General features: G+C 51.8%; 8 protein-coding genes across 8 annotated transcripts; 3 read left to right on the top strand and 5 right to left on the bottom strand.

The window, feature by feature from the left end:
* Positions 1–78: 78 nt before the first annotated feature.
* ALTATR162_LOCUS3705 (uncharacterized protein) lies at positions 79–3,366 on the bottom strand (the record flags this gene model as incomplete). Its single annotated transcript, XM_043311313.1, has 7 exons — positions 79–411; positions 463–638; positions 689–983; positions 1,030–2,354; positions 2,408–2,666; positions 2,727–3,247; positions 3,306–3,366. 7 exons carry the CDS (start codon positions 3,364–3,366, stop codon positions 79–81), a joined length of 2,970 nt encoding a protein of 989 aa, XP_043167248.1.
* A 391-nt stretch (positions 3,367–3,757) lies between these two features.
* Positions 3,758–5,318, bottom strand: ALTATR162_LOCUS3704 (uncharacterized protein; the record flags this gene model as incomplete). The annotated part of the gene is made up of 5 exons (XM_043311312.1): positions 3,758–3,827; positions 3,876–4,072; positions 4,126–4,883; positions 4,939–5,242; positions 5,304–5,318. 5 exons carry the CDS (start codon positions 5,316–5,318, stop codon positions 3,758–3,760), a joined length of 1,344 nt encoding a protein of 447 aa, XP_043167247.1.
* Positions 5,319–6,563: 1,245 nt separating this feature from the next.
* Positions 6,564–7,656, bottom strand: ALTATR162_LOCUS3703 (uncharacterized protein; the record flags this gene model as incomplete). The annotated part of the gene is made up of 3 exons (XM_043311311.1): positions 6,564–6,845; positions 6,898–7,605; positions 7,654–7,656. The coding sequence occupies 3 exons, from the start codon at positions 7,654–7,656 to the stop codon at positions 6,564–6,566; spliced, it is 993 nt and encodes a 330-aa protein (XP_043167246.1).
* A 430-nt stretch (positions 7,657–8,086) lies between these two features.
* On the bottom strand, positions 8,087–8,926 carry ALTATR162_LOCUS3702 (uncharacterized protein; the record flags this gene model as incomplete). Its single annotated transcript, XM_043311310.1, has 1 exon — positions 8,087–8,926. One exon carries the CDS (start codon positions 8,924–8,926, stop codon positions 8,087–8,089), a length of 840 nt encoding a protein of 279 aa, XP_043167245.1.
* A 1,322-nt stretch (positions 8,927–10,248) lies between these two features.
* On the top strand, positions 10,249–11,464 carry ALTATR162_LOCUS3701 (uncharacterized protein; the record flags this gene model as incomplete). Its single annotated transcript, XM_043311309.1, has 2 exons — positions 10,249–10,775; positions 10,828–11,464. 2 exons carry the CDS (start codon positions 10,249–10,251, stop codon positions 11,462–11,464), a joined length of 1,164 nt encoding a protein of 387 aa, XP_043167244.1.
* A 2,033-nt stretch (positions 11,465–13,497) lies between these two features.
* On the top strand, positions 13,498–15,225 carry ALTATR162_LOCUS3700 (uncharacterized protein; the record flags this gene model as incomplete). Its single annotated transcript, XM_043311308.1, has 1 exon — positions 13,498–15,225. One exon carries the CDS (start codon positions 13,498–13,500, stop codon positions 15,223–15,225), a length of 1,728 nt encoding a protein of 575 aa, XP_043167243.1.
* A 3,026-nt stretch (positions 15,226–18,251) lies between these two features.
* Positions 18,252–18,617, bottom strand: ALTATR162_LOCUS3699 (uncharacterized protein; the record flags this gene model as incomplete). Its single annotated transcript, XM_043311307.1, has 2 exons — positions 18,252–18,413; positions 18,504–18,617. 2 exons carry the CDS (start codon positions 18,615–18,617, stop codon positions 18,252–18,254), a joined length of 276 nt encoding a protein of 91 aa, XP_043167242.1.
* A 5,816-nt stretch (positions 18,618–24,433) lies between these two features.
* ALTATR162_LOCUS3698 (uncharacterized protein) lies at positions 24,434–27,189 on the top strand (the record flags this gene model as incomplete). The annotated part of the gene is made up of 4 exons (XM_043311306.1): positions 24,434–24,693; positions 24,780–25,212; positions 25,273–27,111; positions 27,166–27,189. 4 exons carry the CDS (start codon positions 24,434–24,436, stop codon positions 27,187–27,189), a joined length of 2,556 nt encoding a protein of 851 aa, XP_043167241.1.
* Between the last annotated feature and the right edge of the window lie 345 nt (positions 27,190–27,534).

The raw sequence follows: 27,534 nt of genomic DNA, 5'->3' as shown, positions 1-27,534 counted from the left end.
AGCAGCGCGCTATACCTACAATGTGTGAAGTGCTTATCCCGCCCGTTAGATACGATCTGGGTCGGATGCAGCCTGGCGTCAACCCGCTTGCTCTGCCGACTGCTCGCCCAACTTCAGATTCGCAAATCTTGCCATCAAGTTATCCCTTGTCGCACCGCCATCATCAATCCACTGTGCTACGATGAACGCCTGATCTGCCCATCTCTTAGTCGCGTCGTCGTTTTCTTGCAGATAATAATCTATAGCACGATTGAAGACAGTACTTGCAAGCCACTCGAGCTCTGTCTTGGGGTAGCACTCAAGCTCCTTGATACAATCGTCAGCCGAGTCTGCAGCGTCTCCGGCCTTCGCAGGGTCAGAAGACGGTGGTGGTGTGTCTAAATCAGATATTGTGGTGATAGGACAGAATGTCTGAATGGACTTGAGAATAATATCGGAAAAGCAAGGGAACGGGGAACTCACGCTTTGCTGCGTCGCTGCGATATGCGTGACTTGCTCGATACATTTGAGACTGACTTTCTCGTCATGCTCAAGTGAAAGGCTGAACAGGCACCGAAGCCAACGGGCCAGCTTCGTTATGTCGCGGCCTGGTTGTCGACAAGTCAAGTTGATGATCTTCTCAAGGACAGATAGTACCTCTGCGAATCTCGTCAGTACACTGCTAGAGGTGTTCTGTCCATGGCCTTACTCGTCCGATATTTGACATCCAGCCCCGCTTTCACGATGCAAGCATGTATGACCAGGACAAGATCCGCCAACGTTTCGTAATGGTCTGAACTCTTGTACTTCCAGCACTGGTCGAAAAGCTCGTCAAGTTCATCCCACTTCTGAAGCTTAAGTGCAGCTTCGAGCTCCAGTTTAACAACCTGGAAGTGTTTGGAAACAATGTCGGCTTGAGAAGTTCCACCAAGTTTGTCTATACCTTCCGCTGCAGCGCGTCGAAACTCCTGACTGTGCTTGCGTGCTTCAAGATAGTGGTGGATCTATAGTGGTCAGCTATCGATCATGTTGACCATATGCACGACTTACGCTCTGCTCGGTGTTATCCTCTGCGCGCGCGAGTGTAGTGTAAGCACAAGCGGCAAGGAATTCGCAGAACACCAGTCGGAGGCAAAGATCGCTGTTTGCATTTGGCCGAGTCTTATCCCTGAGGAGTTTGATCAATTCAGCACAACAGCTGAGTAATCTAACCAGAAGCCCTGGTGGCATCTCCGCGCAGTACTTGAGCGCTATGTTGTAAGCATTCTTTGAGAACCACTCAATCTCCACGGCTGTAAACAGTTCCTTGGCCGGGGTGCTCGGTCTGGTACGAAATACTTTGGCTTGAGCGCATGCTCCTTCGAAGACGTTGCAAATCTGTCCCAAGACGCTAGTATCGATGCCGCCGTCTTTGGTAAGCTCAGACACCAGCATACGAGCAGTAGACCGCAGTAGGGCAGGAAGATGTATCTCTGCTGGCGCACTATGTTCGTACTTCTCAAGGACCTTTTCCAGAGCACAGATAGCCTGTCTCTTGTCCCCCGCACTCTGAGCCTCCATGACGCAAGCGTAAAGCAGAGTAGCATCTTTCGCGGAACTCCGACAAACATGATCGAGGCATTCGGCCGCGAATTGTTCGTCGCCGCCTCGCAGGCCCGCCTTGTACATCAGGTATCGCGTCACCGGTTCGTTTCTACCACTCTCAGGCATTTTCGCATGCACTTCTCTCGCCGCCTCGTAATCTTGCCTCGCCAATGCGCACTGTATGATCTTCCGCACGACTTTGGCTTTATTCTGAGCTCCAGCCTTTTCAAAGATAGCATGAAGACACATTCGACACCAAGCTTCAGCCACGTTGTGTTGTTCCTGGCTAGATGCGGCCTCGACTCTCTTCCATAACAATGTCTGCGCAGCATGTGTTGCAGGAGCAGACAGTCTCATCTTCGAGTTCTGCTCCACAGTATCGAAGAGCTCCTGCATTTCTTCTCTCACGTTCTCGGAAAAACTGCTATTTGTACCAATCCAAATCCGTGTGATGACTGCCTTCTCGATCCAAGACTGATTCTCTTCCCGGAACAGTCGAATGTCGATCAGATCTTCGAGAGCCTTGCAGGCAGTAACACTGCTGTGATCCTTGAGCTTGTGTATATGGTGCATTATAGTTTTGAAATTCGTATCGTTCAGCACGACGGTACGTATCATCCGCAAAAGGACGTTGTAAAACTCGGCTGTATCGATGGATTGAGCCTCTGATAGCAGCTCGATCTTCAGTAACGAGACTATCATCTTGTCCCCGAAGTCAGTCTCCATCAACTTCATCATTTGCCAGGCCTTCTCTTGTGTGTCCGCTGTCTTCGTCCCCACGTACGCCTTGACTAGTCGCACTGTTAGGTGGAATACTCTTGCAATGTGTCTTGACTATGCCTACCAATACTCTGCATAATGCTGAGTCTTAGCTCACCAATCTCCGGGCTGAGCATGTCCAGACCCTGCTCTTCAAGGACATCATATGCGCGCTCTAGCCACCTCACAGCAACTTCGTAATCGCGTTTCACCAAGGCAGCTTTGCCAATCTCGTAAAGTAGATCGGCCAGCTGCTCAGTTGTGGTAGGATTGAAGCCCTTCCCAAGCTTTTTACACTTCATGAACATGTGCTCTGCCAAGTCCATGCGGTTATTGCGCCATGACTACAAATGTGTCAGTCCGATGACCCGTCTCAGAAGTATCCCACCCGATCTTGCACTCACGAGAGTTGTCCGCACAGCAAAATACTGAACCCTTAACCCATCCGCAAGCTCCACATCCCTCTCGTTCTCGCCCTCATTCCTCTTACTCAAAACCTCCTCATACTCAGCGGCGCGTTCAAGAACCTTCATCGCAATACCCAACTCATCCTTCTCAATACACACTCTCGCGGCCTTCAGCGCAACCTTGATCAAACGGATACAGCTCTTACGCTGTTTTCCTTTCGGTCCTAAACCGCCAGCCAAGTCGAGCAGCAGGAACGCGTAGGCCCTTAAGAAAGGTAAGACACGGGGTTTGTTCGCTGTCGCATCTTTCGATTGGCTATCGGCGCCAGATTCGTCATTGCGCCGCAAACGTGTGGCTTGGTTCCAGAGCTCGGTTCCTAGTTTATCGAGTTCATCCTGTTTCGCGGTGACGGCGGATGAGGCTTGGAGAGGTAGGCTACGGATTTGTGCTTGAAGGTCACCGATGAGCGCAGTATCATTGCCGGCATCGATACGTTTGGTGAGAGTCGAGGCGAATGCTGGGAAGAGGTAAGAATCGCGGATAGGGCACATGTGAAGCATGCAAGTGGCACTCACTTAGAACGGCCTTCAGCTTTTTCTCGCGCTCTAACTTCGCTGCTGATTGCGCGGAAGGCATGTTGCATGCAAGATGACAATACGGTGGATTTGAGGAAAAACGTGAAGGATTGAGATCCGCAAAGTGAGGTCGCGACTGCCACTTTCGAAAACGGCATCAGACGCACGTACAAGAATTCGGAACGGGCAACACGAGGGCGCGATTGAATACAACACAAAAGATCAGATAAAATCAGATACAAAGGCAAGCAATAGGATATACATGTTGAAGTAAAGCCTGTGGATATCGCCGCAGTTCCCATTACCCTCCCAGCGTATGTGTGTGCACTCTTTCTTTTTGGCAGGTGCATTGGGACACCCAAGCCTGGCGTAGTCGCATCCTCGACTCATTACCTAGGTATACAAATCGTACTACAGAACCGCTTGTATGAAGTGAAATCGTTTTGAGGACGTTATGATGCCGGTAGCGACCCCGATGTGGCCTCTGTGATGGGAAGGAAGTTGCCCACGATCAATGCCGGGCTGTTGACAGTTAGTCTGGGCTCACAAGCAAGCTCCATTGCCACTCACATGTTCCAAGCATCGCGCTTAACGGTGAATGAAAAGCAGCATCGTATCTCAGGATCTCTAGAATGCGGATCTGGGTTTTTTAAGGAGCAGCTCGTCAGGATAGCTTTCTGAGTATGGTCGAATGCGATGGCGCCGAATTTCTCCCAATATGATACCAGTGAAGGCTCAGCGATGATCTCGTGCAGAGCGATATTACCCTTCGTCCTGTTAGCTGGCTCTAGATGTAAGCGATGGTGGTCCTGGCGCTTACGTCTCGCAACTTCGACATCGGTACGTGGATGAGGCGCGCCATTTCCTTGTTTCCTCGATATATCTCGCCTGTTCTTCTCCAACAGCATGCAGGTATAGCCATGCTCGCAAAGACGCGGTCGTACTCCATCAAGCTCTTGTCAAACCACATCTCAATGCGTACTAGATCCACGTCGGTCAGACTCTGCATTCGCTCACGGAACTTGGGTCGGAAGCGATCCAGTTGGCGCAGTACTCGAATGCGAGATGCTTGTTGTAAGTTCTGTTCCATGTACTGGTTTAATCTTGCATAACCCTTAACGTAGTTGAAGGGTTTCAAGAGCCCTGCATCCACTTTGGCCTTCAGTAGTTTGTTCATGCGCTCTTCAGGACTATCGTTTCCAGCAGGGTCGGCGGCCGTGACCAGATATCTTTCTCTGGCCTTGTCGATAGGGACTCCACCTGCTTGGCGGGATGCAGCATTACCAGCAGCATTTTGTGCGGGAGGCGGAAGCAACTGAGGCGGTCTTGGCGCGTTCGAACTGAAAGGAGAATTGCTGTTCAAAGAGCCCATCTGATTCATAAGTGAAGCATCGGAGAAGAGGCTATGGAAGTCATTGCCTCCGTAAAACGCACCGTCATCCATGAGGCTATTGTTGAGGAAGTCGTTGAGCAGGTTATACTCATTGCTAACTTCCGAGGTGTTGAACATATATGAAGGATGGAATTGCATGTCCTGAAGGTTATTCTGAGAAGAGAGCAAACCATCATAACCCAAGACTTCAGGAGTATTAGTGACGATTACAGCATGGAGCTGAGAAGAAGTGTAACTTACAAGGCTGACTACCAGCCGTCAAAGCAGGCAATTGTGGCGCAGACACGGCGTCAGGTTGGGTATCTGCCGTTGTGCTGGCATCTCTATTAGGAGGTACTGGATGCGCCGCCAGGTTAAGCCCTGCATCCGGAACCGGAGGAGCGGCCGTCGATGCGGCTTCGGAGGTAGTTGATTCGACCTGAGAGGGCTGACTCTGTCCATCACCATTCTCTGGCTCAGACTTGGACTTCTTAACACCTTCACGCGGCTCATCGTGACATAGGTGCCCAATATTTCGTTTAACACAGCGTGTGCATGGTCGCTCCTACATTGGGCGAAAGCACGATCAGCTTGCGAAGAAATGATGCCACGTTCGGTGCACTTACGAGATCACAGGTCATATGCTAATTGGTTTCTGTCAGCAAGCAGTAACAGTTGTCTTACAGGCAAATACATAGCATGTATCGAATGCTGGGGATGTGGTTGTAGCTCACCGAACGTCTGCAGTAGATGCATGCTGCATGAAAGCATAGAGGTTAGCAAGGTCGCGGTGGCCTTTGTGGGTACACAACGTCGATGGCTTACCATGATTTACTTTTCTACGCTTTTTTGGCGGCTTTGCGGGCGCCTCAGAATTTGTCGCATTGGGCTTGCTCTTGGAAGGGGAAAGGCTCTTGGACGCGTTAATTTCGGAAGCATCTCTGTCCCTTTCTGTTTCTTTGGATTCGGTCATCTTGACTGGCGAAGCTCCATTTGATCGTCGTGCAGCTTCCGTCATCAAGTGTGGATAGTGGGTCGGTGTCAGAGCCGGGTGCTTTTCTTGGAGACGCGCAGGTTCATGTGTGTTACGACAGGGGTCTCGTCACGGACTGAAGCATCGAAAAGAGCAAAGAAGGTCGAGATGCGCCAGGAACACGTTCTTGGGTGGCACAGCAGAGCTTGTAGTCGCGGTAGACGAGTGGCGGAGAGGTGTGGTTTCAGAGGCACGAGGGACAGGTGAATGTCTGCGGTCGCGTGCTTTGCCGAACCGAACCTTGGAAGGAAGATCCCGGAGAATCTTGGACACCCAATAGCGAAGAAGTGTACCGCCAGGATTTTTTTTAGCGGAGATTTTGACAGCTACCTGCTGCGAGACGCTGTTGACCCTCGGTGGTTCACTCGAATAGCGAGCGTGTTTAACATGTTGTAGATCGCACAAGTTTCGCATAGAAGGGCTGTAGCTGCAGAAGTGGCTCCGCTCTGCCGAGAGGCCATGGCCAGGTGGTGGAGCCAATCACTTCCTAGTATTGCTACACTACACAAATGGACTCGGCCGCGAATGCACCTTTTCCGATGACCGTATTGTCGGAATCGCAGTTCTAAAACGGGGAGGAAATTGATAGGCGTGAATAGTGTCGCTGCCAACTCCAGCCAGCCTGCACGCTTGGAGCAGCCTCGTACAGCCTTCGTTCATTAAGCTCATAACTCGCACAGAGCTCTTTTTAGAGTATTGAAATTACGCCGATGCCCTCCAACGCCATACACCTGCCTTGATATCCATCCCAGCACCGTATTCACCACATCCCCCCAGAGCCTAACCCATGCGCCGAGCCATGCATGACTATAGAAAGAACAAAACTTGCCACGGGACCCTGCATATCCATAATTCAGAGGGCAGCATACTGCGCTGCACCAGCGTGCCTAAACAGGACGTCGTCTAGTGCTGCCTGCGCGTGCTTCATCACCGTATCGAGACCCTCTACTTGTGTATAGTTGGCCTGCATACTCTCCAGGCTGCGTCGCAATTGTCCGAGCACTGGCGCAAGGTCATCATTGGGCGTATCGAGGAGGGAGGAGGCAATTGGTTCTGATCGCTTCAACCGGATATCGTTCGGACCATCGCTATTGATCGTGCCATCATCTTCTTCGCCTTGAAGTAAGGGGTGGAGCTACAGCAGGTCAGCAACGTATTCAGCTCGACTAGAATAGACCAACACGCACCCGTCCATGCTTCTTCTGGTGTTTCCACTCGGTCCTCCAGCTCTTGACGTTCTTCTTCAGATCGTCCAGGTTGTCTTCGTCTTTCTTTAGCAAGTGCTGAGCAACCTTGACCTGCTCGCTGAGCAGCTGTTTCGCATGCCGGGCTGTCGTAACCTCTCGGGATACTTGGGCATTGCGTTCCGTGAGCTTGTCAATGTTGAAATGGATATCCTTGGCCTGGGGAGGTATCCGCGACTCTGCTAGTTGACGCGCCAGTTTCCGTACGAGGGGATTGAGCGTGTTGTGTGCGGCCATGATCCTGCGCTCGTCCCGCTGTGTCTCGGCGATATCCTTCTTCGCATTGCGTATCACCGTCGTTATCTGCTCCAGGACCTGAGGCGGCAGCTGTGGCCATGCGTCTATCTGCTCCTGCGGTATTCTCTTCGTCTTGACCTCTAATTGCGTGTACTGCTTGCGCGACTTGGCTTCGGGTTCGGCAATTTCGTCGGATTTGCGCTTGCGAGATTTCGATGGTTGTGTTGGCGCTGCATCAGCTATGGAGAGCTCATCCTCGACTTCTTCTTGTGCCTGTTTCTTCTTGGGTCTGTCTTTCTTTGCTGCAGCCGGCTTTGGTGCTGGCTTCATCTTCGGCTTCGCAACAGCGCCAGAGTTGCGGCTACCCGGAGGCCGGCCTCGTCTTTTCTTTCCATTCGCATCGCTGAGACGCGCCTAGACATGGTCAGTATGCGCATGTGACAGCAGACTGTTGACGCTTACCATGACGTTGGGGTCGAGTTGGGACGCGTCTGGTTAGTGTTGACACTCGCGTCTGGTGGGGAAGGAGCCGAGTAGCGCGGGCGCCTCTTCACGTGCGGACTACGACTTTGGCCCTCACACCTCACTCTGCGCATCCACTACAAACACAAACATCTAATGAGCCCACATAAGTTTAACACGCGTCTTTTCTCTTTGGAAGAATAACCTCAGAATTTGTGATGGGTTTATTCTCTTATAACGTCATAGTTGCTGTCACTTGTGAACAGTGAAGTCCTATACAATTGTACTTTCCATTATTCCGATACTGACATATATACACCCTTCGACATGTTGAACGACCTTCCTTGATGCCAAATGCCACAGTAATACCCCATCGCCAGTAGCGTTCTCGAAATCCTCCATCACCAATCCACCATAACAGACTCATCATCACTTAGAACTGAGAAAAGAACTTCCAAACCTCCCCAGGTGTAAAGCTTTGCGGTCCGACATCGTTACCCGCATCTCCAGGAAGCGCAACATGGTCTCCATCAAAAGCAGTCCATTGCGTCGGGTACTTGCACCCATCGTACACCGTCTTGATACGCTGTCTGCTGTTTCTCGCAGGCTCCGGCGCATTCTTAGGCTGACATCCGTTCAGCCTCACAAAGCGGTCCCTGATCTCTCTTCCAGAAGCGATGGGTAGAACACTGTCTTTCACGCCATGCTGCTGGTATAAAGCGATTGGATCGTTTCCGCCAGCACAGCCCGAAAGGGTTGCACCAGAGAGCACGGCGATGGCGCGGTACTCCTTCGCGCGACTGCAAGCCAGACTAAAACTCATGGCACCACCGTAGGAGAATCCAAGGGAGAAACGTTGTGTCTCATCTACACAAAGATCGTCCTCGACTTGCTTGCGGATGGTATCGAGGAAGGTGATGTCTTCGCCGTTCTGGTTTCCCCAGCCCTTATTTATCCCATCAGGGGCAATGAAGATGGCGGTCTCGTTTGCAAGAGCCGCAAGACCGTAGTATGGTGCGTTACCGCCGGAGACGGATGTCATGTCGCCATTTAGCCAGTGAAGGCCGAAGATGAATTTGTATGGGTGGGAGTTGTCATAGTTGTTCGGGACTCGGAGGGTCCATTGACGCTGCTTGCCATTTACTGTTGTCCTTTGGACGCCGCTCCTCAACTTCGGCGACTTGCCGCAGCCCGCTGTGACAGCGGAGGCGTGGTCAAGTAGTGTGAGGAATAGAAGGGCGCCAAGTGCGAAGAAAGAGGTTGGGCGAAACATGGTCGCTGTTCGCTGAACTGACTATCTTTGTGTTGGCAGCCATCCTGCCTCACAGCGCAAGTTTAAGTACGTTTTCATATCCCATGTTCAACTTCACGACAAGTCCCATACACACACTTGCATCAGTCGATCTCCTTGGTATACTAGGGGTTGATTGCCGTCGTCATCTGCCGTACGAGAACACCAAGACATCTATACAATTCAGAGACGGTCATTCTCCATACCTCTACCTTTACACCCAATGGATATCCTACAAGTTGCACTTTCACCACTCCATAGGTATTTCAGGTAAATGATGCCAAGAAAGAAAAACTCGCGGCACTTCGCCGGAGAAGAGACATGTGATATGCTTGTGGACCAGTGTTACATTACGCGTTATGCGTGCCTTCCCCATGGGGTAGGTACGACTAGCACCCTGCAATGCGCCGAGTTACCCCCTTATTATGCTCGGATGCTTACCGACTATTCGACTACTGTAGGCAGTACAGGAACATCGTTACCAGGTGCGGCCTCGCACACGCGCTGTTCTTCATGCGGAATGCTTCTCCACTTCCCGGTCTAACCTCTGGTTCATGGTAGAAAGGCATAAAGACCCGCGGCTGTTTACATATGCAGCACCCGTCATCATGAACTCACACTTTAGCCCTCAGAACCCAATGCATTGTTCCTTCCAGTAGAGTAAGCCGTGTCGGTTCATTTGAGCAAGGCTATCACATGCTCATCTCTTCTCGACTTTGCGATGTAATTTCCGAAGAGGGAGACATCTGTTATATTAATGGCACTTCGCAGAAACACAAATAAACCCGTGGTCGCGCAAAATACCTCTGATCTTCGAGCAGTCATTCAACGATAACATGCACGATGTTGTTGAGCTCGCTTCGCAACATTAAAGACGTTCATTTACCATCATGCTTAGCCGCAGTATATACAACACCTCGACACCCGGCTTACCCGTCGGAGTGCAGCCAACCCTGGATGAACACTGTTTTCCCCTCACCAACCTCAGGAGGTAGAGCGATATTCAGCGTCTCTGTTGGCGATTTGCTCGAGGACACACGAGCTACATCCACCGGTAAAAATGCCCCATGGGGGACGCACAACATTTGAATGGCCCGCCGGGTATATAACTAATACTAGGGATGAACTATGCCTTGCTTTTTGAGGCTAAGCTTTGGGGAAGATCTGATGCGCATATGTCTTGATGAGCTTGTGGCGTTTAAGATGAACTGTAGATACTTAAGCTGAAGCTATGATCGATCGATGTAACCCCAGCATCCATCGAGTACCCTTTCTGAAACCGAGATCAGAAGAAGGTTGCAAAGATGTTGTTCAAGCTCCTAGCAGCGACAGCTGCATTAACCGGCAATGCCGTTGCTCACCCTCTATCCTGCAACAGCTCCGCCCCTCAACCCTGGGGTTTCTTCACAAACAATACCATCTATCAGACCTCCGGTCAAGAAGGAATAACCTACCCTCGCTACACCGAGCTCCAAGACGGAACCATCATCGCCACTGCTTCCCTCTCCGGTCACAACCCAAACTACTTCCCCATCTTCGAGTCCAAAGATGGCGGCGCATCTTGGGAGCACGTATCCGATCTTCATGACACAGTCAACGGCTGGGGGTTCAGTGCTCAACCCGCCTTGACAGAATTAACAGAACCAATGGCTGGCTATGAGGCTGGTACTATCCTAGGAAGCGGAAACAGTTGGAGCAACAACGGGACGAGGATCGATTTGTACGCTAGTAGGGATGGCGCGCGGACGTGGGAGTTTGTGAGCCATATTGCTGAAGGCGGAAGACCGAATACTACAAACGGCGCAACACCAATCTGGGAGCCCTATCTACTGTGAGTACCGCAGTCCTTACTTACCTAACACTGATACTAATGTAAAGTCCAGACAATACGAGGGCCAGCTCGTCGCCTACTACTCGGACCAACGCGACCCCCTCCACGGACAAAAGCTCGCCCACCAAACCTCCACCGACCTAAAAACCTGGGGCCCAGTCGTAAACGATGTAGCCTATGAGGAGTACCTCGCCCGCCCCGGTATGACAGTAGTAGCATTTATTCCGCCCCTTAACCAATGGATACTCGTCCATGAACTTCCCATCGGAAACTCCTCATCCTACGGTTCAAACTACCCCGTCTACTACGTCATGGCCGACAGCCCCCTCAACTTCCGCAATTCCGTCGGCAGACCCATTGTCATCAACAACTCCACGGTACCGAATGCGAGTCCGTATGTTGTCTGGAGTCCGCTTGGTGGACCCAATGGCACGATTATCGTGTCAGATGCCGATCGTAGGCAGGTATATACGAATTCCGCCGGTGGAGCGGTGGACAAGTGGGAGGAACATGCTACACCTGCTGGTGCGGTGTATTCCAGGGCGATTCAGATTTTCAAGAAGAGGCCAAATCATCTTTTGGTTTACGGAGGCGAGACGTACGATGACAGGGGGAAGGGATTGTATACGCCGTTTTCCGCGACGGTAGTAAGGCTTGATGAGGTGCTCAAGGCGCCGGCGACAGAGTAGACTGTCGACATGTGGAGAATCTCGTTGAGTACACATGCTTGAGGCTTTGACGGGCTGGTAAGAGTACTACCTTGTCTACAACGCAGACGTCAGGAAGTGATAGACACTGAATGTTTATGGTGCATTGTCAAAATAACATTATCTCTTGCTGTGAACGGGAACGAAACGGAAGAGAGATTATAAACAAGACCAGCGCAATGAAAACGAGATGAAAAAGCAAGCATTAAGCTTCATGTAAGATTGTTCTCTTGTTCCTGTAGACCAAGTTGTAGTATTCAAAGGAGTATGAACCTTGAACCTTGGGCCTTGCGGAGACTGTGACGATCTTGTGCCACAGTCCACGTGGATGTGCCTGAAAAATCGCTATAGTAGAGGCGGTGATGGGTCAAGACTGGTCTGGTCAATGGTTTGGATGTTACGGCGGAAAAGCACGATACAATAACCCAAGGTATGTCGTTCATACTGAGACCTTGGGTAGTTTTGACGTAGGTAGAGGCGAAGCGAGTGGCAGAAGTTGTCAAGAACCAACCATATCGATGGAAGGGAGCAATGCGAATTTATTGTCACAGGGAACGAAGACAGATGTGTTTCAGGTTTTGTGCTGTGCAAGTAGTATAGGGTCTAAAGAAACTCGAGTCAGGGCATGATCCACTGAAGCTTCTCGACCACTTACACCGCTTGCGCATGTACACAGCGTAGTTCGTGATATGGAGACATCTTAGCTAATGGCTTCGATTGGTTCTCATGATAGTGCATTGAATCGGAGCTCTAGAATGTCGGAGGGAGTCGAGTGGTCCGATGTTGACGCTATGGTGTAGGATTTAGCGATGTGGTCCACCTCCGACTTTGTGATCAGTGCGTAGTAGTTTGATACCTGGGTATAGCTCTCGACATCGGAATCTTCGACGAAGATGAGAAGTAGTAGTGACATCCACAATCGGCCATTAACGTAAAGACCCTTGTAGCGACAAGACCTGCTAAGCATATTCTCTCGCATATGCTTGAATTGTGTTGGACTACGCTGCCGGTTCTGCCCGAAGCGGCCCTCAACCCGCCTGTGAGCACCCCGGGTCTCCAACAAGACCCACCTAACAACAAGGTCTGGAGAGCCTGGAGAACGGGGGAAGACGAGGCTGGAGCGGAACATGTCGGACGGCGTACTTTAGTGAGGTATGCTCCCTATGCACTATTCACCGGCTCGTCCGAAAACGGTATGGGCACCGGATCAAGCGTTGTATCCGATGGTGAGGGGAATTAGCTTTTCACACCAAGCCAACCCTGCCTCCGATTCCGATGGACGCATAGACTTTCTGATCTTGGAGTTTTGCAATTCGCGCCGTTTCTTGACACATCACGACTGCACAAGACGTCATGGCGCGCAGAGTTTGGTATTGTGTAGGCGTTCGAGAAGCCGGCGACACGAGAACTGGTTGCGAACGTTAAGCTATACGCCACTTCCGCATGTTCCGCGATGCTTATCTTCATCTCGAACTTGGCGCTCTTGAAATCAGCATACAGGAGTTGTTGTGGTGTGCGAAGACTTCCTCGATGCGAATACACGCGCAACCTTCCACACCAGGCCGGAGAGTATCTCGGTAGAAATATTGGACCCAACCGCAGAGCCGCATGTGGGCCACTAGAAGCTTCTTTGCAGCCAAGCTCCACCAAGACGGTCGGTCCTTTGCTTGTTTATCTCCACCCGCCTTACTCGTCCTGGGCAGCCCATGATAAGTCTGCAACAACCGGTCATGCATTGGTGCCTACTACCCCGGCATTGCGATCCGCGAAAGACAAATTTTTACCTCGTTCGTGCCATGGAGACTCCACGCGTACGTCACGTCACGTTGGTGGTGGGATGAGGAGCGCCATGGGGAGGTTCTCCATGGGCATGGGTCGTCCCCACTGGGGTTTATAAAGGGCGGAGACACGTCCGCTTGTGGGTGGTTGTGAGATACCAGCCTTTTTGCTGCAGACCTTCTCCCTCTCTCTTCGTCTTCCTTGCCTCGTTGATCTCTTGTTGATCACTGCCCACCATGGACGAGAAAGATACCAAGGTGGTTGAGATGAACGACTCGTCGTCGCCGCAACAGATACTCCAAACCGAGAAGGCCGATAACATCCAGGTCGCTCCTACACCGGACTACTCCGCCCCCAAGGCCAAGACCGAACAACTCGAAGATGCGAGAGGATGGGAATCCGAGAACCTGATCCAGGATCTTGAGAAGGAGTTGGAGCAGGCTAACTACAAGAAGGGCTTCTTGGATATCGAGTTCAAGAACCCCAAGCATTTCACATGGATGATTGTCGCTTTTGCATCCATGGGTGGCCTGCTGTCTGGCTTGGACCAGTCGCTCATTTCTGGTGCTAACCTTACACTTCCCGATGACCTCAACCTTACTGCTCAGCAAAACTCGCTCGTCAACTCCGGTATGCCGCTCGGAGCCATTGCCGGTGCCTTCCTTATCTCGCCATGCAACGAATACTTTGGTCGCCGCTGGGCCATCCTCATCTCCTGTGTCCTCTATACCATCGGTGGTGCGCTCGAAGCCGGATCTATGAATTACGGCATGATCGTCGCAGCTCGCGTTATCCTTGGTGCCGGTGTCGGTCTCGAAGGTGGTACCGTCCCTGTCTACGTCGCCGAAACTGTCGAGAGCAGACTCCGTGGTAATCTCGTTTCCCTTTACCAGTTCAACATTGCTCTCGGAGAAGTTCTTGGCTACGCCGTTGCTGCCATGTTCATCAAAGTACCGGGTAACTGGCGCTACATCCTGGGTTCCTCGCTCGTCTTCTCCACCATCATGGGTATCGGTATCCTCTTCATGCCTGAATCTCCTAGGTACCTTATGCATAAGGGCAGGACCCTGGACGCATTCAAGGTCTGGAAGCGTATTCGCGGTACTTCTACCCATGAGGCTCGTGAGGAGTTCTTCGTCATGAAGGTCAGCACTGAGATGGAAGAGGCCGAAGTGGCCGCGGGACGCACCAACCGCTTCCCATGGATGGACTTCTTCACCAAGCCGCGTGCTCGCCGTGCCATCATTTACGCCAACATCATGATCTTCCTGGGCCAGTTTACTGGCATCAACGCAATTATGTATTACATGTCTGTGCTGATGCACCAAGTCGGCTTTGACACCTACACTGCCAACTATATGTCTCTGGTCGGAGGTGGTTCCCTTCTCATCGGTACCATTCCCGCCATTTTCCTCATGGAAACCTGCGGTCGTCGTTTCTGGGCCATTGCTATGCTGCCCGGTTTCCTTGTCGGTCTGGTCCTTGTTGGTGTGTCGTACCAGATCGACTCTTTGAGTGGTACCCTCGGTACCTATTTCACCGGTCTTATCCTATACGAACTGTTCTTCGGTTCCTATGCCGCACTGACCTGGGTCATTCCCTCCGAGGTCTACCCAACTTACCTCCGTTCCTACGGAATGACCACCTCCACTGGATGGCTATTCCTGTCCTCTTTCATCGTCACCTACAACTTCACTGGCATGCAAAACGCCTTCACCAAGACGGGTCTTTCACTCGGTTTCTACGGCGGTATTGCCGTATTAGGCTGGTTCTACCAGATCTTCTTCATGCCTGAGACCAAAGATCTGACGCTTGAGGAGATCGACCAGTTGTTCCAGCAGCCTACCCGACAGCTTGTTGCACAGAACGCAAAGAGCTCGTGGCAGGTCACAAAGGACTTGTGCCACTTCAGGTTCAAGAAGGTGTTCATTGATAACAACAGGAGGGGCAGACGCGAGGAGTAAGGGAGGTGAAGAGTCTTCAGGGAGGCTTTTAGTTGCTGTCTGCATTCTGTTCTGCGGGCAGGTATCCGTTGCGATGAATGCTCGACTCTTGAGCGCATGATGTATGGCGAAACTGTCAGGTCTGGCTGACGATGTATACTATCCTGCACCATGATTAGTAGTTTAATGATCATACGTACCTTTTTGATTGCATGGCGTAGTGGTGCAAGGCTGCGTTCTGACAGAAACATATAGGCGAAGGATCTGACAATTACTATATACCCACAATGTGTAGAACAGAAAGAAGAGTTGATTGTATTGATGTTGTATGTAAGGAGGAAAGTCCTCCTGTTTATATAGGAGGGAGAAGGTGAGGAAGTACGCTAGTAAACGCTAGGGAGTGAATCACGTGATAGGATGCCTAACCAACACAATCCACGTTTTGAGTTTAAGATTGTTCATACTATTCCCCATGGCTATGTGAATTCACTTTGCCATGACTTGCCTGGGTACGTTTAACACAAACGTCATTCTTAGTAACATTCAGCGTACTACTCCGCATCTAGACTCCGACTCTAAGAGAAAGCATACTGAGACTTGCATGTCTTTAAATAGTTGTCCCATCTAGTTCATGCTTGTAACTCATTAGTGCTTACGACGACCAAACAACTCACACATCCATCCGCCCTGTCCATATGTACACCATCACCCGCTGCATCCACCTTACCCGTTCTAAACAAATGAATTCCATAACGCCAAAACAAAGCGCAGCTACCACTGGAAATATTTGCCGAATATCATATCTGATGTTGGAATTGCAAACTCAGTTAGACAAGACTAAGACAGTCACAGCTTCTTCACCGAAACTTGAAACGAGACATACACACACACACACACACACACACACACACACACACACACACACACACACACACATCGACTACTATTCACCAATGACATATAACATGACTTGCACTGTCTCTTTTTATCATATATGAAGAGCAGGGCTCCGTCCTCATCATTCATCCAGGTCCAACCGTCAAAACTCCAGTCGCTACAACACCAAAACCAAGCTTAAGTTCATCACATTCGCTCACAGCAGTTTGTCACCATAACAACCTACGAATATATCTACGTATGCGCCACATCACGAAAACTACGACAATGCCACTAGGAACCTTCGTCCTCATGGACGGCCCCATCCAGGAAGTCGGCAGCAGTAGCGCCTCTTCCATCGACGAAATCCCAAGCACCCTCCTTCTCCTTCTCCTCTGTTTCGCAGTTGCAATGAGCAGTGTATGGTCTTTTGCCGAATGGATAGTGGGTGTGGGTTGTGTTAATGGAACGGAAACTGGTACGTTTCCTCCACATATGTTTACTCAATTCTGCCGTATGTAGTGACTTGCATGAGAGAGAAAGAAGAAACTGACATTATTGTTCATTTTTTAGGCGGGATTCTCCCGAAACATCAATTTATCATCGAGGAAAACACCAGCGCTGGGAGTGCTTCCACGGTAGGCAAGGGCACCGTCGATGTGGTTGAAGTCGGCGATATGCATGGGGGTCATCCATGTTGCATAGCTACACGACCGGGATATAGTGGGGAAGGGGTTATCCTAGGACAAAGAGCAGTAGTCGTGTTATCGACACTGGTAAGGAGGTTATAAAAATGGAGATGTTTGAACGGACGTGTGGAAAGAGACATGGGCAGAACGGGAGAGATAGCTGTTAGGGAGAGATAACTGTTAGGGAGAGATAACTGTTAGGGAGAGATAAGAAGATCAATGTAATAGGGGTCAGCGTACTCGGCTCGTCGGGAGTGTTGACAACGTTGCTGTAAAATAATGGCATAGGATGGGGATTGTAGCGCTCTTGGTCCATTATCCGTTTGAGGTAAAGGCTGGTTTTGAAGAGACGTAGTACTCTTGTGATAGTAATAATCTAAGCGCACCCAGCTCGTGTTATTTCTTGAGGCCCGCAATCCACCGCCACTTCTCGATAGTATGAATAGAGAGGTTCCAATGGTATTCGAGTGCATTGACTAAGCATGTGTATCAATTGCAACTTTAGAAATGTGATCCAGACCTGTCATCTCTAATTTTACCACTCGTGTTAGCTACAATGTCGATGGCAGCTGGCCAGTAGATCGATAAAGACCTACTAAAAAACCTAGACATTTATATCCACCCGAGTGCAACGCAGCATGAAGGTCGAATGATAAGACTGACTGTGTTACAGAGATATATTCTTGCACCAGTGATGGGAGTGAGAGTGGCGTTCAACCCCGGTAGTAGTGGCTATTCCCGTATAGTAGAAGGTACATCGTCATAGTACAGATCGCGTAGAAGGCCGCGTAATGATCGATTTTCAGTTGATTGTATTGCATACCATCTCGATCACAGGTCAGAAGCGAGGGACAATCACAGGCGCCTCACGCGACCATACGCCGGACCCTCGACAACTTTCTCTAGTGGAGACACCATTTGCAAGGTCATTCGGATCGAGAACGGGACGAAACTGGGACCCGGAAGTGTTGTGGAGGAAGTGGTGGTATCCACGGAGATCCACGAAGATCTGCATCAAGATGACTTCCGCGGAGTCGATAGCGCATGTACAATATACCCTAATCGGAGCAGAGCGACGAAACTGATGTATATCGGGGGTTAAAACTTGCAAGCGCCGATATTTAGGGTGGTTTGAGGTGATCGTGATGGGCATCGAGTCTACCAGCTCCTCGTTTCGAGTTGTATGAGAGCGTTTGGGTCGGTCTTGAGTCATGTGACGGAGAGTGTGTTGACATGCTCAACTAAGCGATATGTCGGTGCTTGATGGCGTGATATCGTTCGCGAAATCCTCCAAGTCTTCGGTCGTTCATCTGTTACGGGCGAAAAGCAGATGCTGTCATCGACGACCCCTCGCATCTCCGTCTTTTATCTCCTAGCTCCCGAACTTTCCCTGTCATGCATACCAGCCTGCTCGCTCTTTTTCCTGTGCTCAAGTGGTATAGCCCACCACCATGGTTATCTGATCCTATCTCTTCCCGCATCTCATTTCTCGTTCTTCAGCGCCTCCTCTTTTGCCCTCCGGCGCTCAGCAATTTGGCCCATCTTCCTTTCCATCTCGTTTTTCTTGAGTACTAATTCGGCTCGCGCGACTTCGAGCTGTGCAATTCGTTCCTCCGGGGTGGCTTCAAGAATTTGTCGTTTTTGCTATGGAATCAACGTCAGTATGCAAAGATAGGAAGGATGATAGTAGCACAAGTGTCCAGGTTCCAAGGTCTGAGCAATGACTAAACATACCTGTTTGACATCCTGCCGTCCCTTCAATCCTGCACCGTAGATAGTTCCAGTAATTGTAATAGCGGCGACAGCACCCGTCATGATCCACCTCCTCACAGTCTGAAGGGTCGCCATATCTCATAGGAATCCAGAAGCACACTGTTGGAGTACGGAGAAGTGTCAGTGGCGGTACATAGTCATGTTGCGATGGCGAGAATGTTGGCTTAGGAAAAGTTGACGAGTTTTGGTGGAGATTCTGAACGCAAACCGCCAAGGCCGTTTCGCCGCGGGAGTCCCACCAAGAAAGCCAGTGCGACGCGCTTTCCCCACATGCACTCAAGCACAACACGACACAAACAACACCGTCTGAACCGTACGGGCGCTTCCGATCTCGAACCGCCGCCCTTGGAAAGGAAACGACTGGGTAGCCACAATGTCGAATCTACCACGCTCCCACGCTCCGGCTGGTTCGCGTCTCAGTACCGTTCCTTCGCAGAAGCCACGCCAGCTCTCACACCTACAAGCGCAACTCGCGCAATTGACGGCGAATATGGCGGATCTAGAAAGTTTGATGCGTATGACGGCAGGTCAAGCGCAGGACATGCGTGGTCTGGGTGGCTATGCTGGTGCCATGTGAGTTGCGACACTCTGTCTATCCAAGGGACATGGGATGAGCTGGAAGAGATGAACCTCTAAAACGGGACGTGTACTGATATAATTGGAACAGGTTTATGGCAGCGAGCAAAGTTCTAGGTGAAGAGACGGTTAAGGGTGGAGGGGGCGATAAGGAGGGAAGGGAAGGAGATAAGTGAGGCTGCATAGATAATGCAGTATAGGACACGAACCCCTCAAGGTTTACCACGATACGAACCTACGAACAACGCGCCGCGGAGATGCATCGACAGTATCTAGACGAAACAACTATGATGGACGAGATAGGAAGAGTAGATGCCCACGAGGAGATACGGTATCCTTGTCAGCAAGTGATGGATAGGGACAGGTAGTGGAAACATACCTCGCGTCCGAAGCACCCAAAATGCTCAGAGATAGGCCTCGCTGTAGGACATACGTATTGGTCATGGACACGCGACGCGTCGTGGTGCACGGTTATGCGCTGGTGCAATGATCCAGCAATGTACTCAGATACGGCAATATCGATATAAGCTCTACCAGTCCCCCATACTTTCTTCATCGCAATGCGGGGAGCTTGTGGATCCGTTTATTTGGCAATCACTGAATAGCACCAATCTAATCATTCAGAATATTGACTTGGCCGACGGCGAGCACCTCATGTCAAAAAGCACAGATATCTCCGGTCCCCAACACGACCCCAACATCCCCAGACAAGGGACCACACGAGCGTACCAACCAAGCCCATGAAGCACCAGGGCCTTCCCATTCGCCGCGCTCCAGTCTCCCGTTATCCGCAGTCTCAGCGAATGATCTGCCCTTCGCAAAAGGTACATGCTTGTTCCGGTGCCTGCATCAGATAAGCTGTTAGGTTTTACCGAGAGATAGTACTATCTCTTCAGTGTCCCCGATAGGAAGGCCAGCCATTCACTTGCGTACCCAAACAGATCACGTTGCTGCGATACCTCGCATGCCATTGGCCATATTCAATGCGAAACATTGGCAGAGTTTGTGAGGCTCAAAAGGGTGTGTGCGTGATGACCACTAAGAGTGGCGCTATCAATCGCGCAATGATAACGAGGGATGGTCTCACCGCGGCGTACCGCAGCTCCCTATCAATGCGTTTCTGTCTGAGCGTGTGCTTAAGTACGGGCGAGATCCTCGTTAATTGTTGTAAAGTTGGAGTTATGTTCACGTTGGGTTTTGTGCCGGTTTACTCCTGGACTCTTGGACGACTCGATTCCGCTCCGCTCATCACTCTCCCACTTGGAATGCCAAGACTGGATGCCTCGAATAAGACCTTACTTACCTGGGATGACGGATGATGGATGACTGGTGATGATCATGGAAGAATGATGAGGGATTAACGATAGTCACCGGGCTTACCTTAATTCGCTCGTTCGACCTCGTTACTGTCCAACGTCAAGCATGAGGCTATTCACACATTCACGCCGTACGCCAAGCCACGCGACCCTCCGCTATCCATGCAAGGCTAGCAATCAGATACGGCCCAAGGCGGCGAGTACCGCCGTCAGACGTCATTCCATCCACGCAACATCGGACCCGAAAAGCCTTGATCGCTACAACACCTTGGAGTGACATCCATCCGGTGCTGACCAAGGCTGACATAACATGGAACCGGCCGGTACTATACACAGAAACGGAACTCAAGCACGCGAGTCTTTTGCGTCAGCCATGAAGCACGGAAGCAAGCACGCGAGCAGGACCCTTTCCCGTCCGTTGTCCCCAAGCTACCCACGATCGCCCCGTTTTCTCCATGGCCAACCGTTGCGTGCCCAACTGTGGATCACTTTCCCTTGCTATCCCAAGAGCGGTGTCGATGAGCATAGAGAGGCCCCGTCGACCGTCCAAGGCAATTTCCCCGAATGTAATCGAATATACGACGCCTAAATGAATCACGTACACGGACCCCCACGGGCATCCCGCGTTTCCGTATCAGAAGGGACATGCGACCATAACCTTGCTTGCCAGCAGCCAATGTTTCAACCTGACCGAAAAAAGACGTGCATCCGTTCTGGTCCCCCCCGTTGGATGGGGGCTGTGTTGTGGCATTGTTAGTGGGTCGGGCGGTTGGGTAGTTCCGCATTGTTGTGGATTTTTTGGTATTGCAGTTACTACTACTGCTGCACCAGGCACGCAATACCGGACATTGCGTGCTTTGCGCGAACGGACATTTCCGCGGTTCCCTGGAGACACACGAAACACTGGAGACATGGAGCAGTAGCGACATCGGACTATGGTCGCTTCGTCGCTTAGGAGAAAATCAGGATATAGAAAGACCGCAGAAAGCAGAATAGCATGGTAAAATTGCAAGTGTGTTTAACGACATCTGCGTCTGTAGCGTGGCCCAAGTCGGCAATACGGCGACAAGCGAGGTTAGAGCGGATGGAGTCGGGTTTAGCAAAACATCTAGGCTCCACATCCCTGCTGATTGCGCTGCATGCAAGTCAGATGCAAGCGGCTTTGGAGGCTTGCATGAGACAGGGAATTACAGTTTAGGCCGCTTAACTCTCTGGGGCAACGAGCGTGGGGTCGTGCTGCTGCTCAATATCTGGCAAACCTTGTCTATGCATGGTGGTCAGGTCATTGATGAGCAAATACTGCAGACAGAATGTTGTTCTTTTGGAATGTGGATGCAGGATTAGTTGTTAGATTCCATAACTCAATGTTTACCTGTACCTTCTTGTCTTTTGGCACTTTGACATGTGAAACTCCACCAGAACGGTCAACAGGGATCTAGCCGATTGTTTCCAGGTTAGCGGACGCGCAACACCAAATATTGGTGTTCGCGGCTGGTACTAGATGAATTTCAGCCCGAAATAATGCCATAATGCCACGGTCGCGAGTGGGTAGATCAACGTCTCCCTGGACCCTTTCCTTTGGTGGGTAACCCGGTGGGTACAGGCAGTTCGACCTGAAAAGCAATATGGTGCATGAAGAGAGTCCACCAATTACCAGTACCCTGGAAGCTGATATTAGGAGACAGTTCGCGGCTAAACCTGACGTTCTGTTGGGAAATAGAGGGGACCGAATGCGCGAGAGAGAGGGAACAAAGCAACGGCGTCCGATCCACAGGTACCGTGTAAGACGTCTCGAGATCGTTAGGCCTGCTATTGCTAGTGAAGCATGTAGCGTAGCCAGTCGTCAATCAAATAGCGTATTCAAGACTCCGTCTAGGACATGAACCCGTCGAGTCTTCCCTGTCTCGATGCGACCCTAGAGATGGTTCGAGATCTTGAGCAGCACAATGTGCATAGGTTCTAGAAGAAAAGATACACCCGACGACAGCGGCTACAGGCTGCATGTCGTTCTCGACTTTTACAGTTTGGTCGTCTCCACCGTCCGCGTCACCGTTGGATCTCGCAGTCCTGGTATCTACCACGCGTTCGGATCTTGCAACTGCGGAACCGCAGAACAATGCTCAAGTTCAGACCCCCAGGCGTCAATTTGAGTAAAGTTATAAACAAGTGGAGTTTGGTAGCATTGCCAATGCTCTGTCAGGAGGAGCTGGCGCTACCAATGGCTTCTGCTGCACTGCTACTGCTGTTGAGTACGCCATAACTTGGAATTTATCTTTTGGTACCGGCAGGCGTTGTCGGATGAGACTAAAAGCGCAATTCACCCTCCGCCACGTGCTTTGGCGCTATAGATGGTGGATCCGTTGTCGCACAAGCCGTCGATAGCTGTGGACCTGGTAAACAAAGACCCTGAAATTGTGAGGCTATCGGGAAATCTAGGAAAGGAAGTGCCGAACTCAGGACGCGCTCGGCACCATTCGGATGAGATACTCCACAGTCGGGTAAACGATGGACATGTGTAGGAAGTGTAGACGCGGTGAAAGCCCTTTTTTTTTCGGCGATGGTCACAAGACACGGTACTACTACTACTGTATAAGCACCATGCAGTCGGCTGACAAGCTTCTCGTTGACGGGCGGCGAGGCACACTTTCCCTGAGGTGTAAATTACAGCCGCCGCCACTGCCTCAATCGACTACAGAGTAGCGTAGGCGTACAAAATCGGCTCGCTGCTAAACGCTGTAGACGGTCAGAAGGAGCGGGTAGGCAATGCACATGGGCCAATGGAGACGGACTGTTTATTCGCGTAGTCTTTTGCCGGCTGGTGTTGGTGGGTCGTAGTCGTGCAGTAGAACATGTCAAGAGGGAACATTGGCGAGTGCTCTTGGAAGTGACGTCCCAGGGATCAGCGCTGCGCAGATGTTATGGTAGGCAGTGTTGTTCTAGTTCTTCTCGAAACGAAACGCCGAGCATCTAGTGTTTTTGGTGTTCCAATGTTGATCCGGAGCACTCTACTCCTGTGAGCGAGTGCGCAGGCCGATAAATTTCCCGCGAGCATTTGGACCTCCGAGACTCTGTCCGGGGGTTCCCAAGTATTCTCGCAGCGCACGCTCCAGGCGGTCTCGATAGGAACAAGGGCGTGCATGCTAAGCGGCAAGGCAAGCATTCTCCCGTTCAGCCCACAGGCGGCCCATGACCTCCACGGCCGTCCGTCAATCGCATCGCAGGTGATATTGCAAGCGGGTCCTGGATTCAGCAAACGCGTCAGGTAGGCATGTCGTGTGCTTGAGTGTATTGCTTTTCTGAGTCGTGCAATTGACGACACTGTGGAGAGGGGGCTGCCGCCCTTGGAGGGTAGGGAACGCCCCAAACAGGACCCTAGGCTGCGCGTCCAGGCATAGCCCAGGGATGAGAGTGTGGCTGCACGTGTGATTGGTGTCCGAGAGTGGACGGTGGGGGCACCGTGGGTGCCGAACGCTCCACACACTGCATCTCATCCTTCTCACCAAAGCCCAGCGTCACGACTCACGACCCACCCAGTGCCACCAGCTGCCCGTCGTATGCTGCAGCCCGCATCGCTGCAATTCAATTATTGCGCCGCTCACTGGTCCCGGGAGCGTGACAATTCGAGGCTCGTTCCCCGTGGGCGATAGCAGAGGCGTTCCAATATCTATTCACTGACCAGGCCGTTGTCGCTGTGCGAGGCCGCCAACACACTCCCAACATCCAAACCGATCTAGACGTCACGCACGCCTGGGCTTCTGGAAGCATACTACTGTTACTGCACTACGTCGCCTGCCTGTTCAGCGCTCAGGGCCTACTTCGGCTGTGGTTGCAGCTGAGGTCCGCTGCTAACGTGGGGTGCGCCCATCCGATTCAGAGCACGCGCCGACCCAGCTACATCATCGCCTTCCTTTGAGAGGCACACTCACAATTACTGCCGCCCACCAAAGAGGGCACCACTCCGACTGAAAACCCATGGACTTTGCAAGACCAGCGGGCGCCATGGAGGTACAGTCGCCCCAAGATACGTCCAACAAGGGCATGCTCCAGGATGCCATATTCCCAGCATTTGGCAACGATGCGGGCACCCCCAATGTTGAATCGCCAGAGCAACTGCAGAAGAACGACCCGCTGGGCACGCAAATCTGGAAATTGTATTCCCGGGCAAAGACGCAGCTTCCCAATGCAGAGCGCATGGAGAACTTGACATGGCGAATGATGGCCATGAACATGCGTCGCGCCGAGATGGATCGCAATAAAGGGTACGCATGCCGCCATTTGCTTTACGTCGCTACCGCCGTATCTGTCCACGACCAGCCCAGCTAACTGTGACTTCTTCGAGTAATAGGCCCGCTCCGGATGCGCAAAACAATGAAATGATGATGCTGCCGCCGCCGCCAACAACAACAACTTCTTCGAGCGCAAGACCGCCGCCAAGATCCGCCCCGAGCGGCATCGCCCAGCAGTTGAGGAAGTCGCAGGACCAGCAGGCCCAGGTACAGCACAACTCACCCCAGGACGCCATGAACCTAGACGATTTTATATTTCCCTCATCCGTCGGCAGTCCTGCAGGCCTGTCGCCCGAATTGTCGAATGAGGATGCGGCTCCATTTAATCCAACGGCCCCAGCGATACCGATAAGAAAGCCGCATCTAGCCAACGACCATAATCTCTCCCTCGCCCGCGCATCCGCACCTTCAGTACCTCCTACCATCCAGAGAGAGGATGAATTTGGCTACGTTCCGCGACACGTCCGCAAGACGAGCATCGACGAGCGACGGGTGAGTTCCTTATCTCTCTGCCTATCACATCCCGACAGAGCCTCACTAACCTCTTATCAGCCTCCCAAGCGGCGCGCAGAAGCCTCTCCTTTGGTCCCTCCCGTCAACAGTATCATGATACCCACCGATGCCCAGACCGAGGCCGACCTGCACCACTACTCGCTCGACAACCACTCCATGCAGCCCCCCACCTTCCCAGCCTCACAGGCACAGGTCCCCTTCTCCATAGATACCTTCTCCATGCAAGAGGACCCCGTCATACATTCTGCTGGACCCTACCAGCAGAGCTTCTCAGGCTTCTCTCCTGTCGGCTCGCCCCTCATGAGCCACAACGCCTTCAACTCCAACATGTTCAACCAACACTCCATGGCGTCCTCCCTCAACTCTACCGACTACTACTCTCCGCCCAGCTCCGCTTTCCCCTCCACCGTCTCCACTCCACAGCCCATACCTGAGGATAACCAGATGTACTTTGACAGGAGTGGCATGGACATTCGCAACTCACATGGCGGCGCCTCGTATGGACCCCACCGGCCCTCCAACCTGTCAACTTCCATGCAGCCACAGTTCATCTTCAACCCTGGAGCTGGTGGTCACGACTCTGTCTTCAGTCCTGTGACAAGCGCTAGCTCCTCACTACCATTCTCAGCCTCGTCGTTCGGCCAGTCGAGTCACGTAGATCCGTCTCAAGTACTCCATAACCACCTACCGTTACGACAGCAGCACGAGATGCAGATGGGACGTCAGGAGAACATGTTTACCTTCGGCGCAGATTCAGACGCCGAGGATGATGAAGGAAGCGCGTTTGCAGACCGCACTATGCCATCACAAGATTACTCGCATATGGAGGATGGCTCACTTGATTTCAACAATGGCTACCAATGGGAGACGAATCTTTCAAATCAGTTCAATCCCATGCAGGCGCGATATCCAGCCGGGCCCCCACGCAAGACTGTCACAATTGGTGGAACCGAGATGGTGCACTCACCGCAAGATCACTGGAGCCCTGGCGGCAGTCTTGGGCGGACGCATGGCTCGGCTGCCTCTGTAAGCGACATACGCAATCGAGGGAGCGATCCACGACGCCAGAAAATACCCCGCACTAGCTCAACTCCCAACGCTGCTGGAATGCTGCACCAGGGCATGCACGGCCTAGTTTCCTCGCCCAATTCACCGCCAGAGTCAGGCTTTAGTTCTGCAGCCCCATCACGACCTCAGAGTCCAGGTGGCTCAAAGCAAGGCGAAGGCGGTGCCCCGACAACTTGCACCAATTGTTTTACCCAGACGACGCCTTTGTGGCGGCGCAACCCTGAGGGACATCCACTTTGCAATGCATGCGGCCTATTCTTGAAACTGCATGGCGTTGTTCGGCCCTTGTCCCTGAAGACCGATGTCATCAAAAAGCGCAATCGGGGTAGCGGCAATGCACCTGTAGGCACGACATCCACGCGATCTTCCAAGAAATCCTCCCGAAAGAACTCAATCGCGCACACTCCAGTGACGACGCCCACGTCCCACAAAGCCGCCGAGTCGGAGTCTCCAAAATCCACCGGCTCTGGTGGAGGAGCCTCCGGTACTATGTCCAATGTTACCACTCCAACATCTTCGAAACCGAGCGGTGTAGTTCCAATTGCCCCTGGCCCGCCAAAGTCCAACAGCTCTGTAAACTTGGCTCAGACTCGCGGTGTTACTGTTGCGCCGAAACGTGTTCGTGGCCAAAGCAAAACCGAGTCACAGGAGCTAGAGATGGCAGATGCGGACGACACGAATGGAAGAGCGCCTCTGCGCAGAAAGGACACCGCCATCGCGAGTCCCAGTCCTTTCCCAGGTCAGAATCTCGGTGCCCTCCCGATGGGTGCTATGGGTCAAGGCTTGCAGTCATCCGGTCCTGCTGAATGGGTAAGTATTTTCTTCTTGAGTATAAAGCGCCCAACACTAACGATTGTCTTGTAGGAATGGTTGACCATGAGCTTGTGATCCTAGCGGATCCTTGCACGCATTCCTCATCACCATTCACCACCAATCCCAAACAACTGATATGGGGCCCTTTGGGGCTTATTACGACCTACGTCTATTTTGCTTTCACGATGTACCTGGCGTTTGGAGTTCCCTCGAGCATGGTCATGCTTGGCCTTTTGCTTGTGCCATCCAAATTTCCCTTTCCTTTGCCTTGATACCTCAAACTCTTCCGCGATGCGATTTACCTTGCAACGATAGACGCGGTCTGGCTTCCTGTTCTGTTTTTTTTGACATACCCTGTTTGACTTTTCCAACCAACCGGCCAGCAGAAGATGGAGGAGGCAGGCGCTCCATCGAAAGCTG

Source organism: Alternaria atra, assembly GCF_907166805.1.
Source record: "Alternaria atra isolate CS162 genome assembly, contig: 23, whole genome shotgun sequence".
In the NCBI taxonomy this organism is placed as follows: Eukaryota; Fungi; Ascomycota; class Dothideomycetes; order Pleosporales; family Pleosporaceae; genus Alternaria; species Alternaria atra.
The sequence above is the reverse complement of the archived record's forward strand: the minus strand, read 5'-3'. Positions and strand labels throughout refer to the sequence as shown.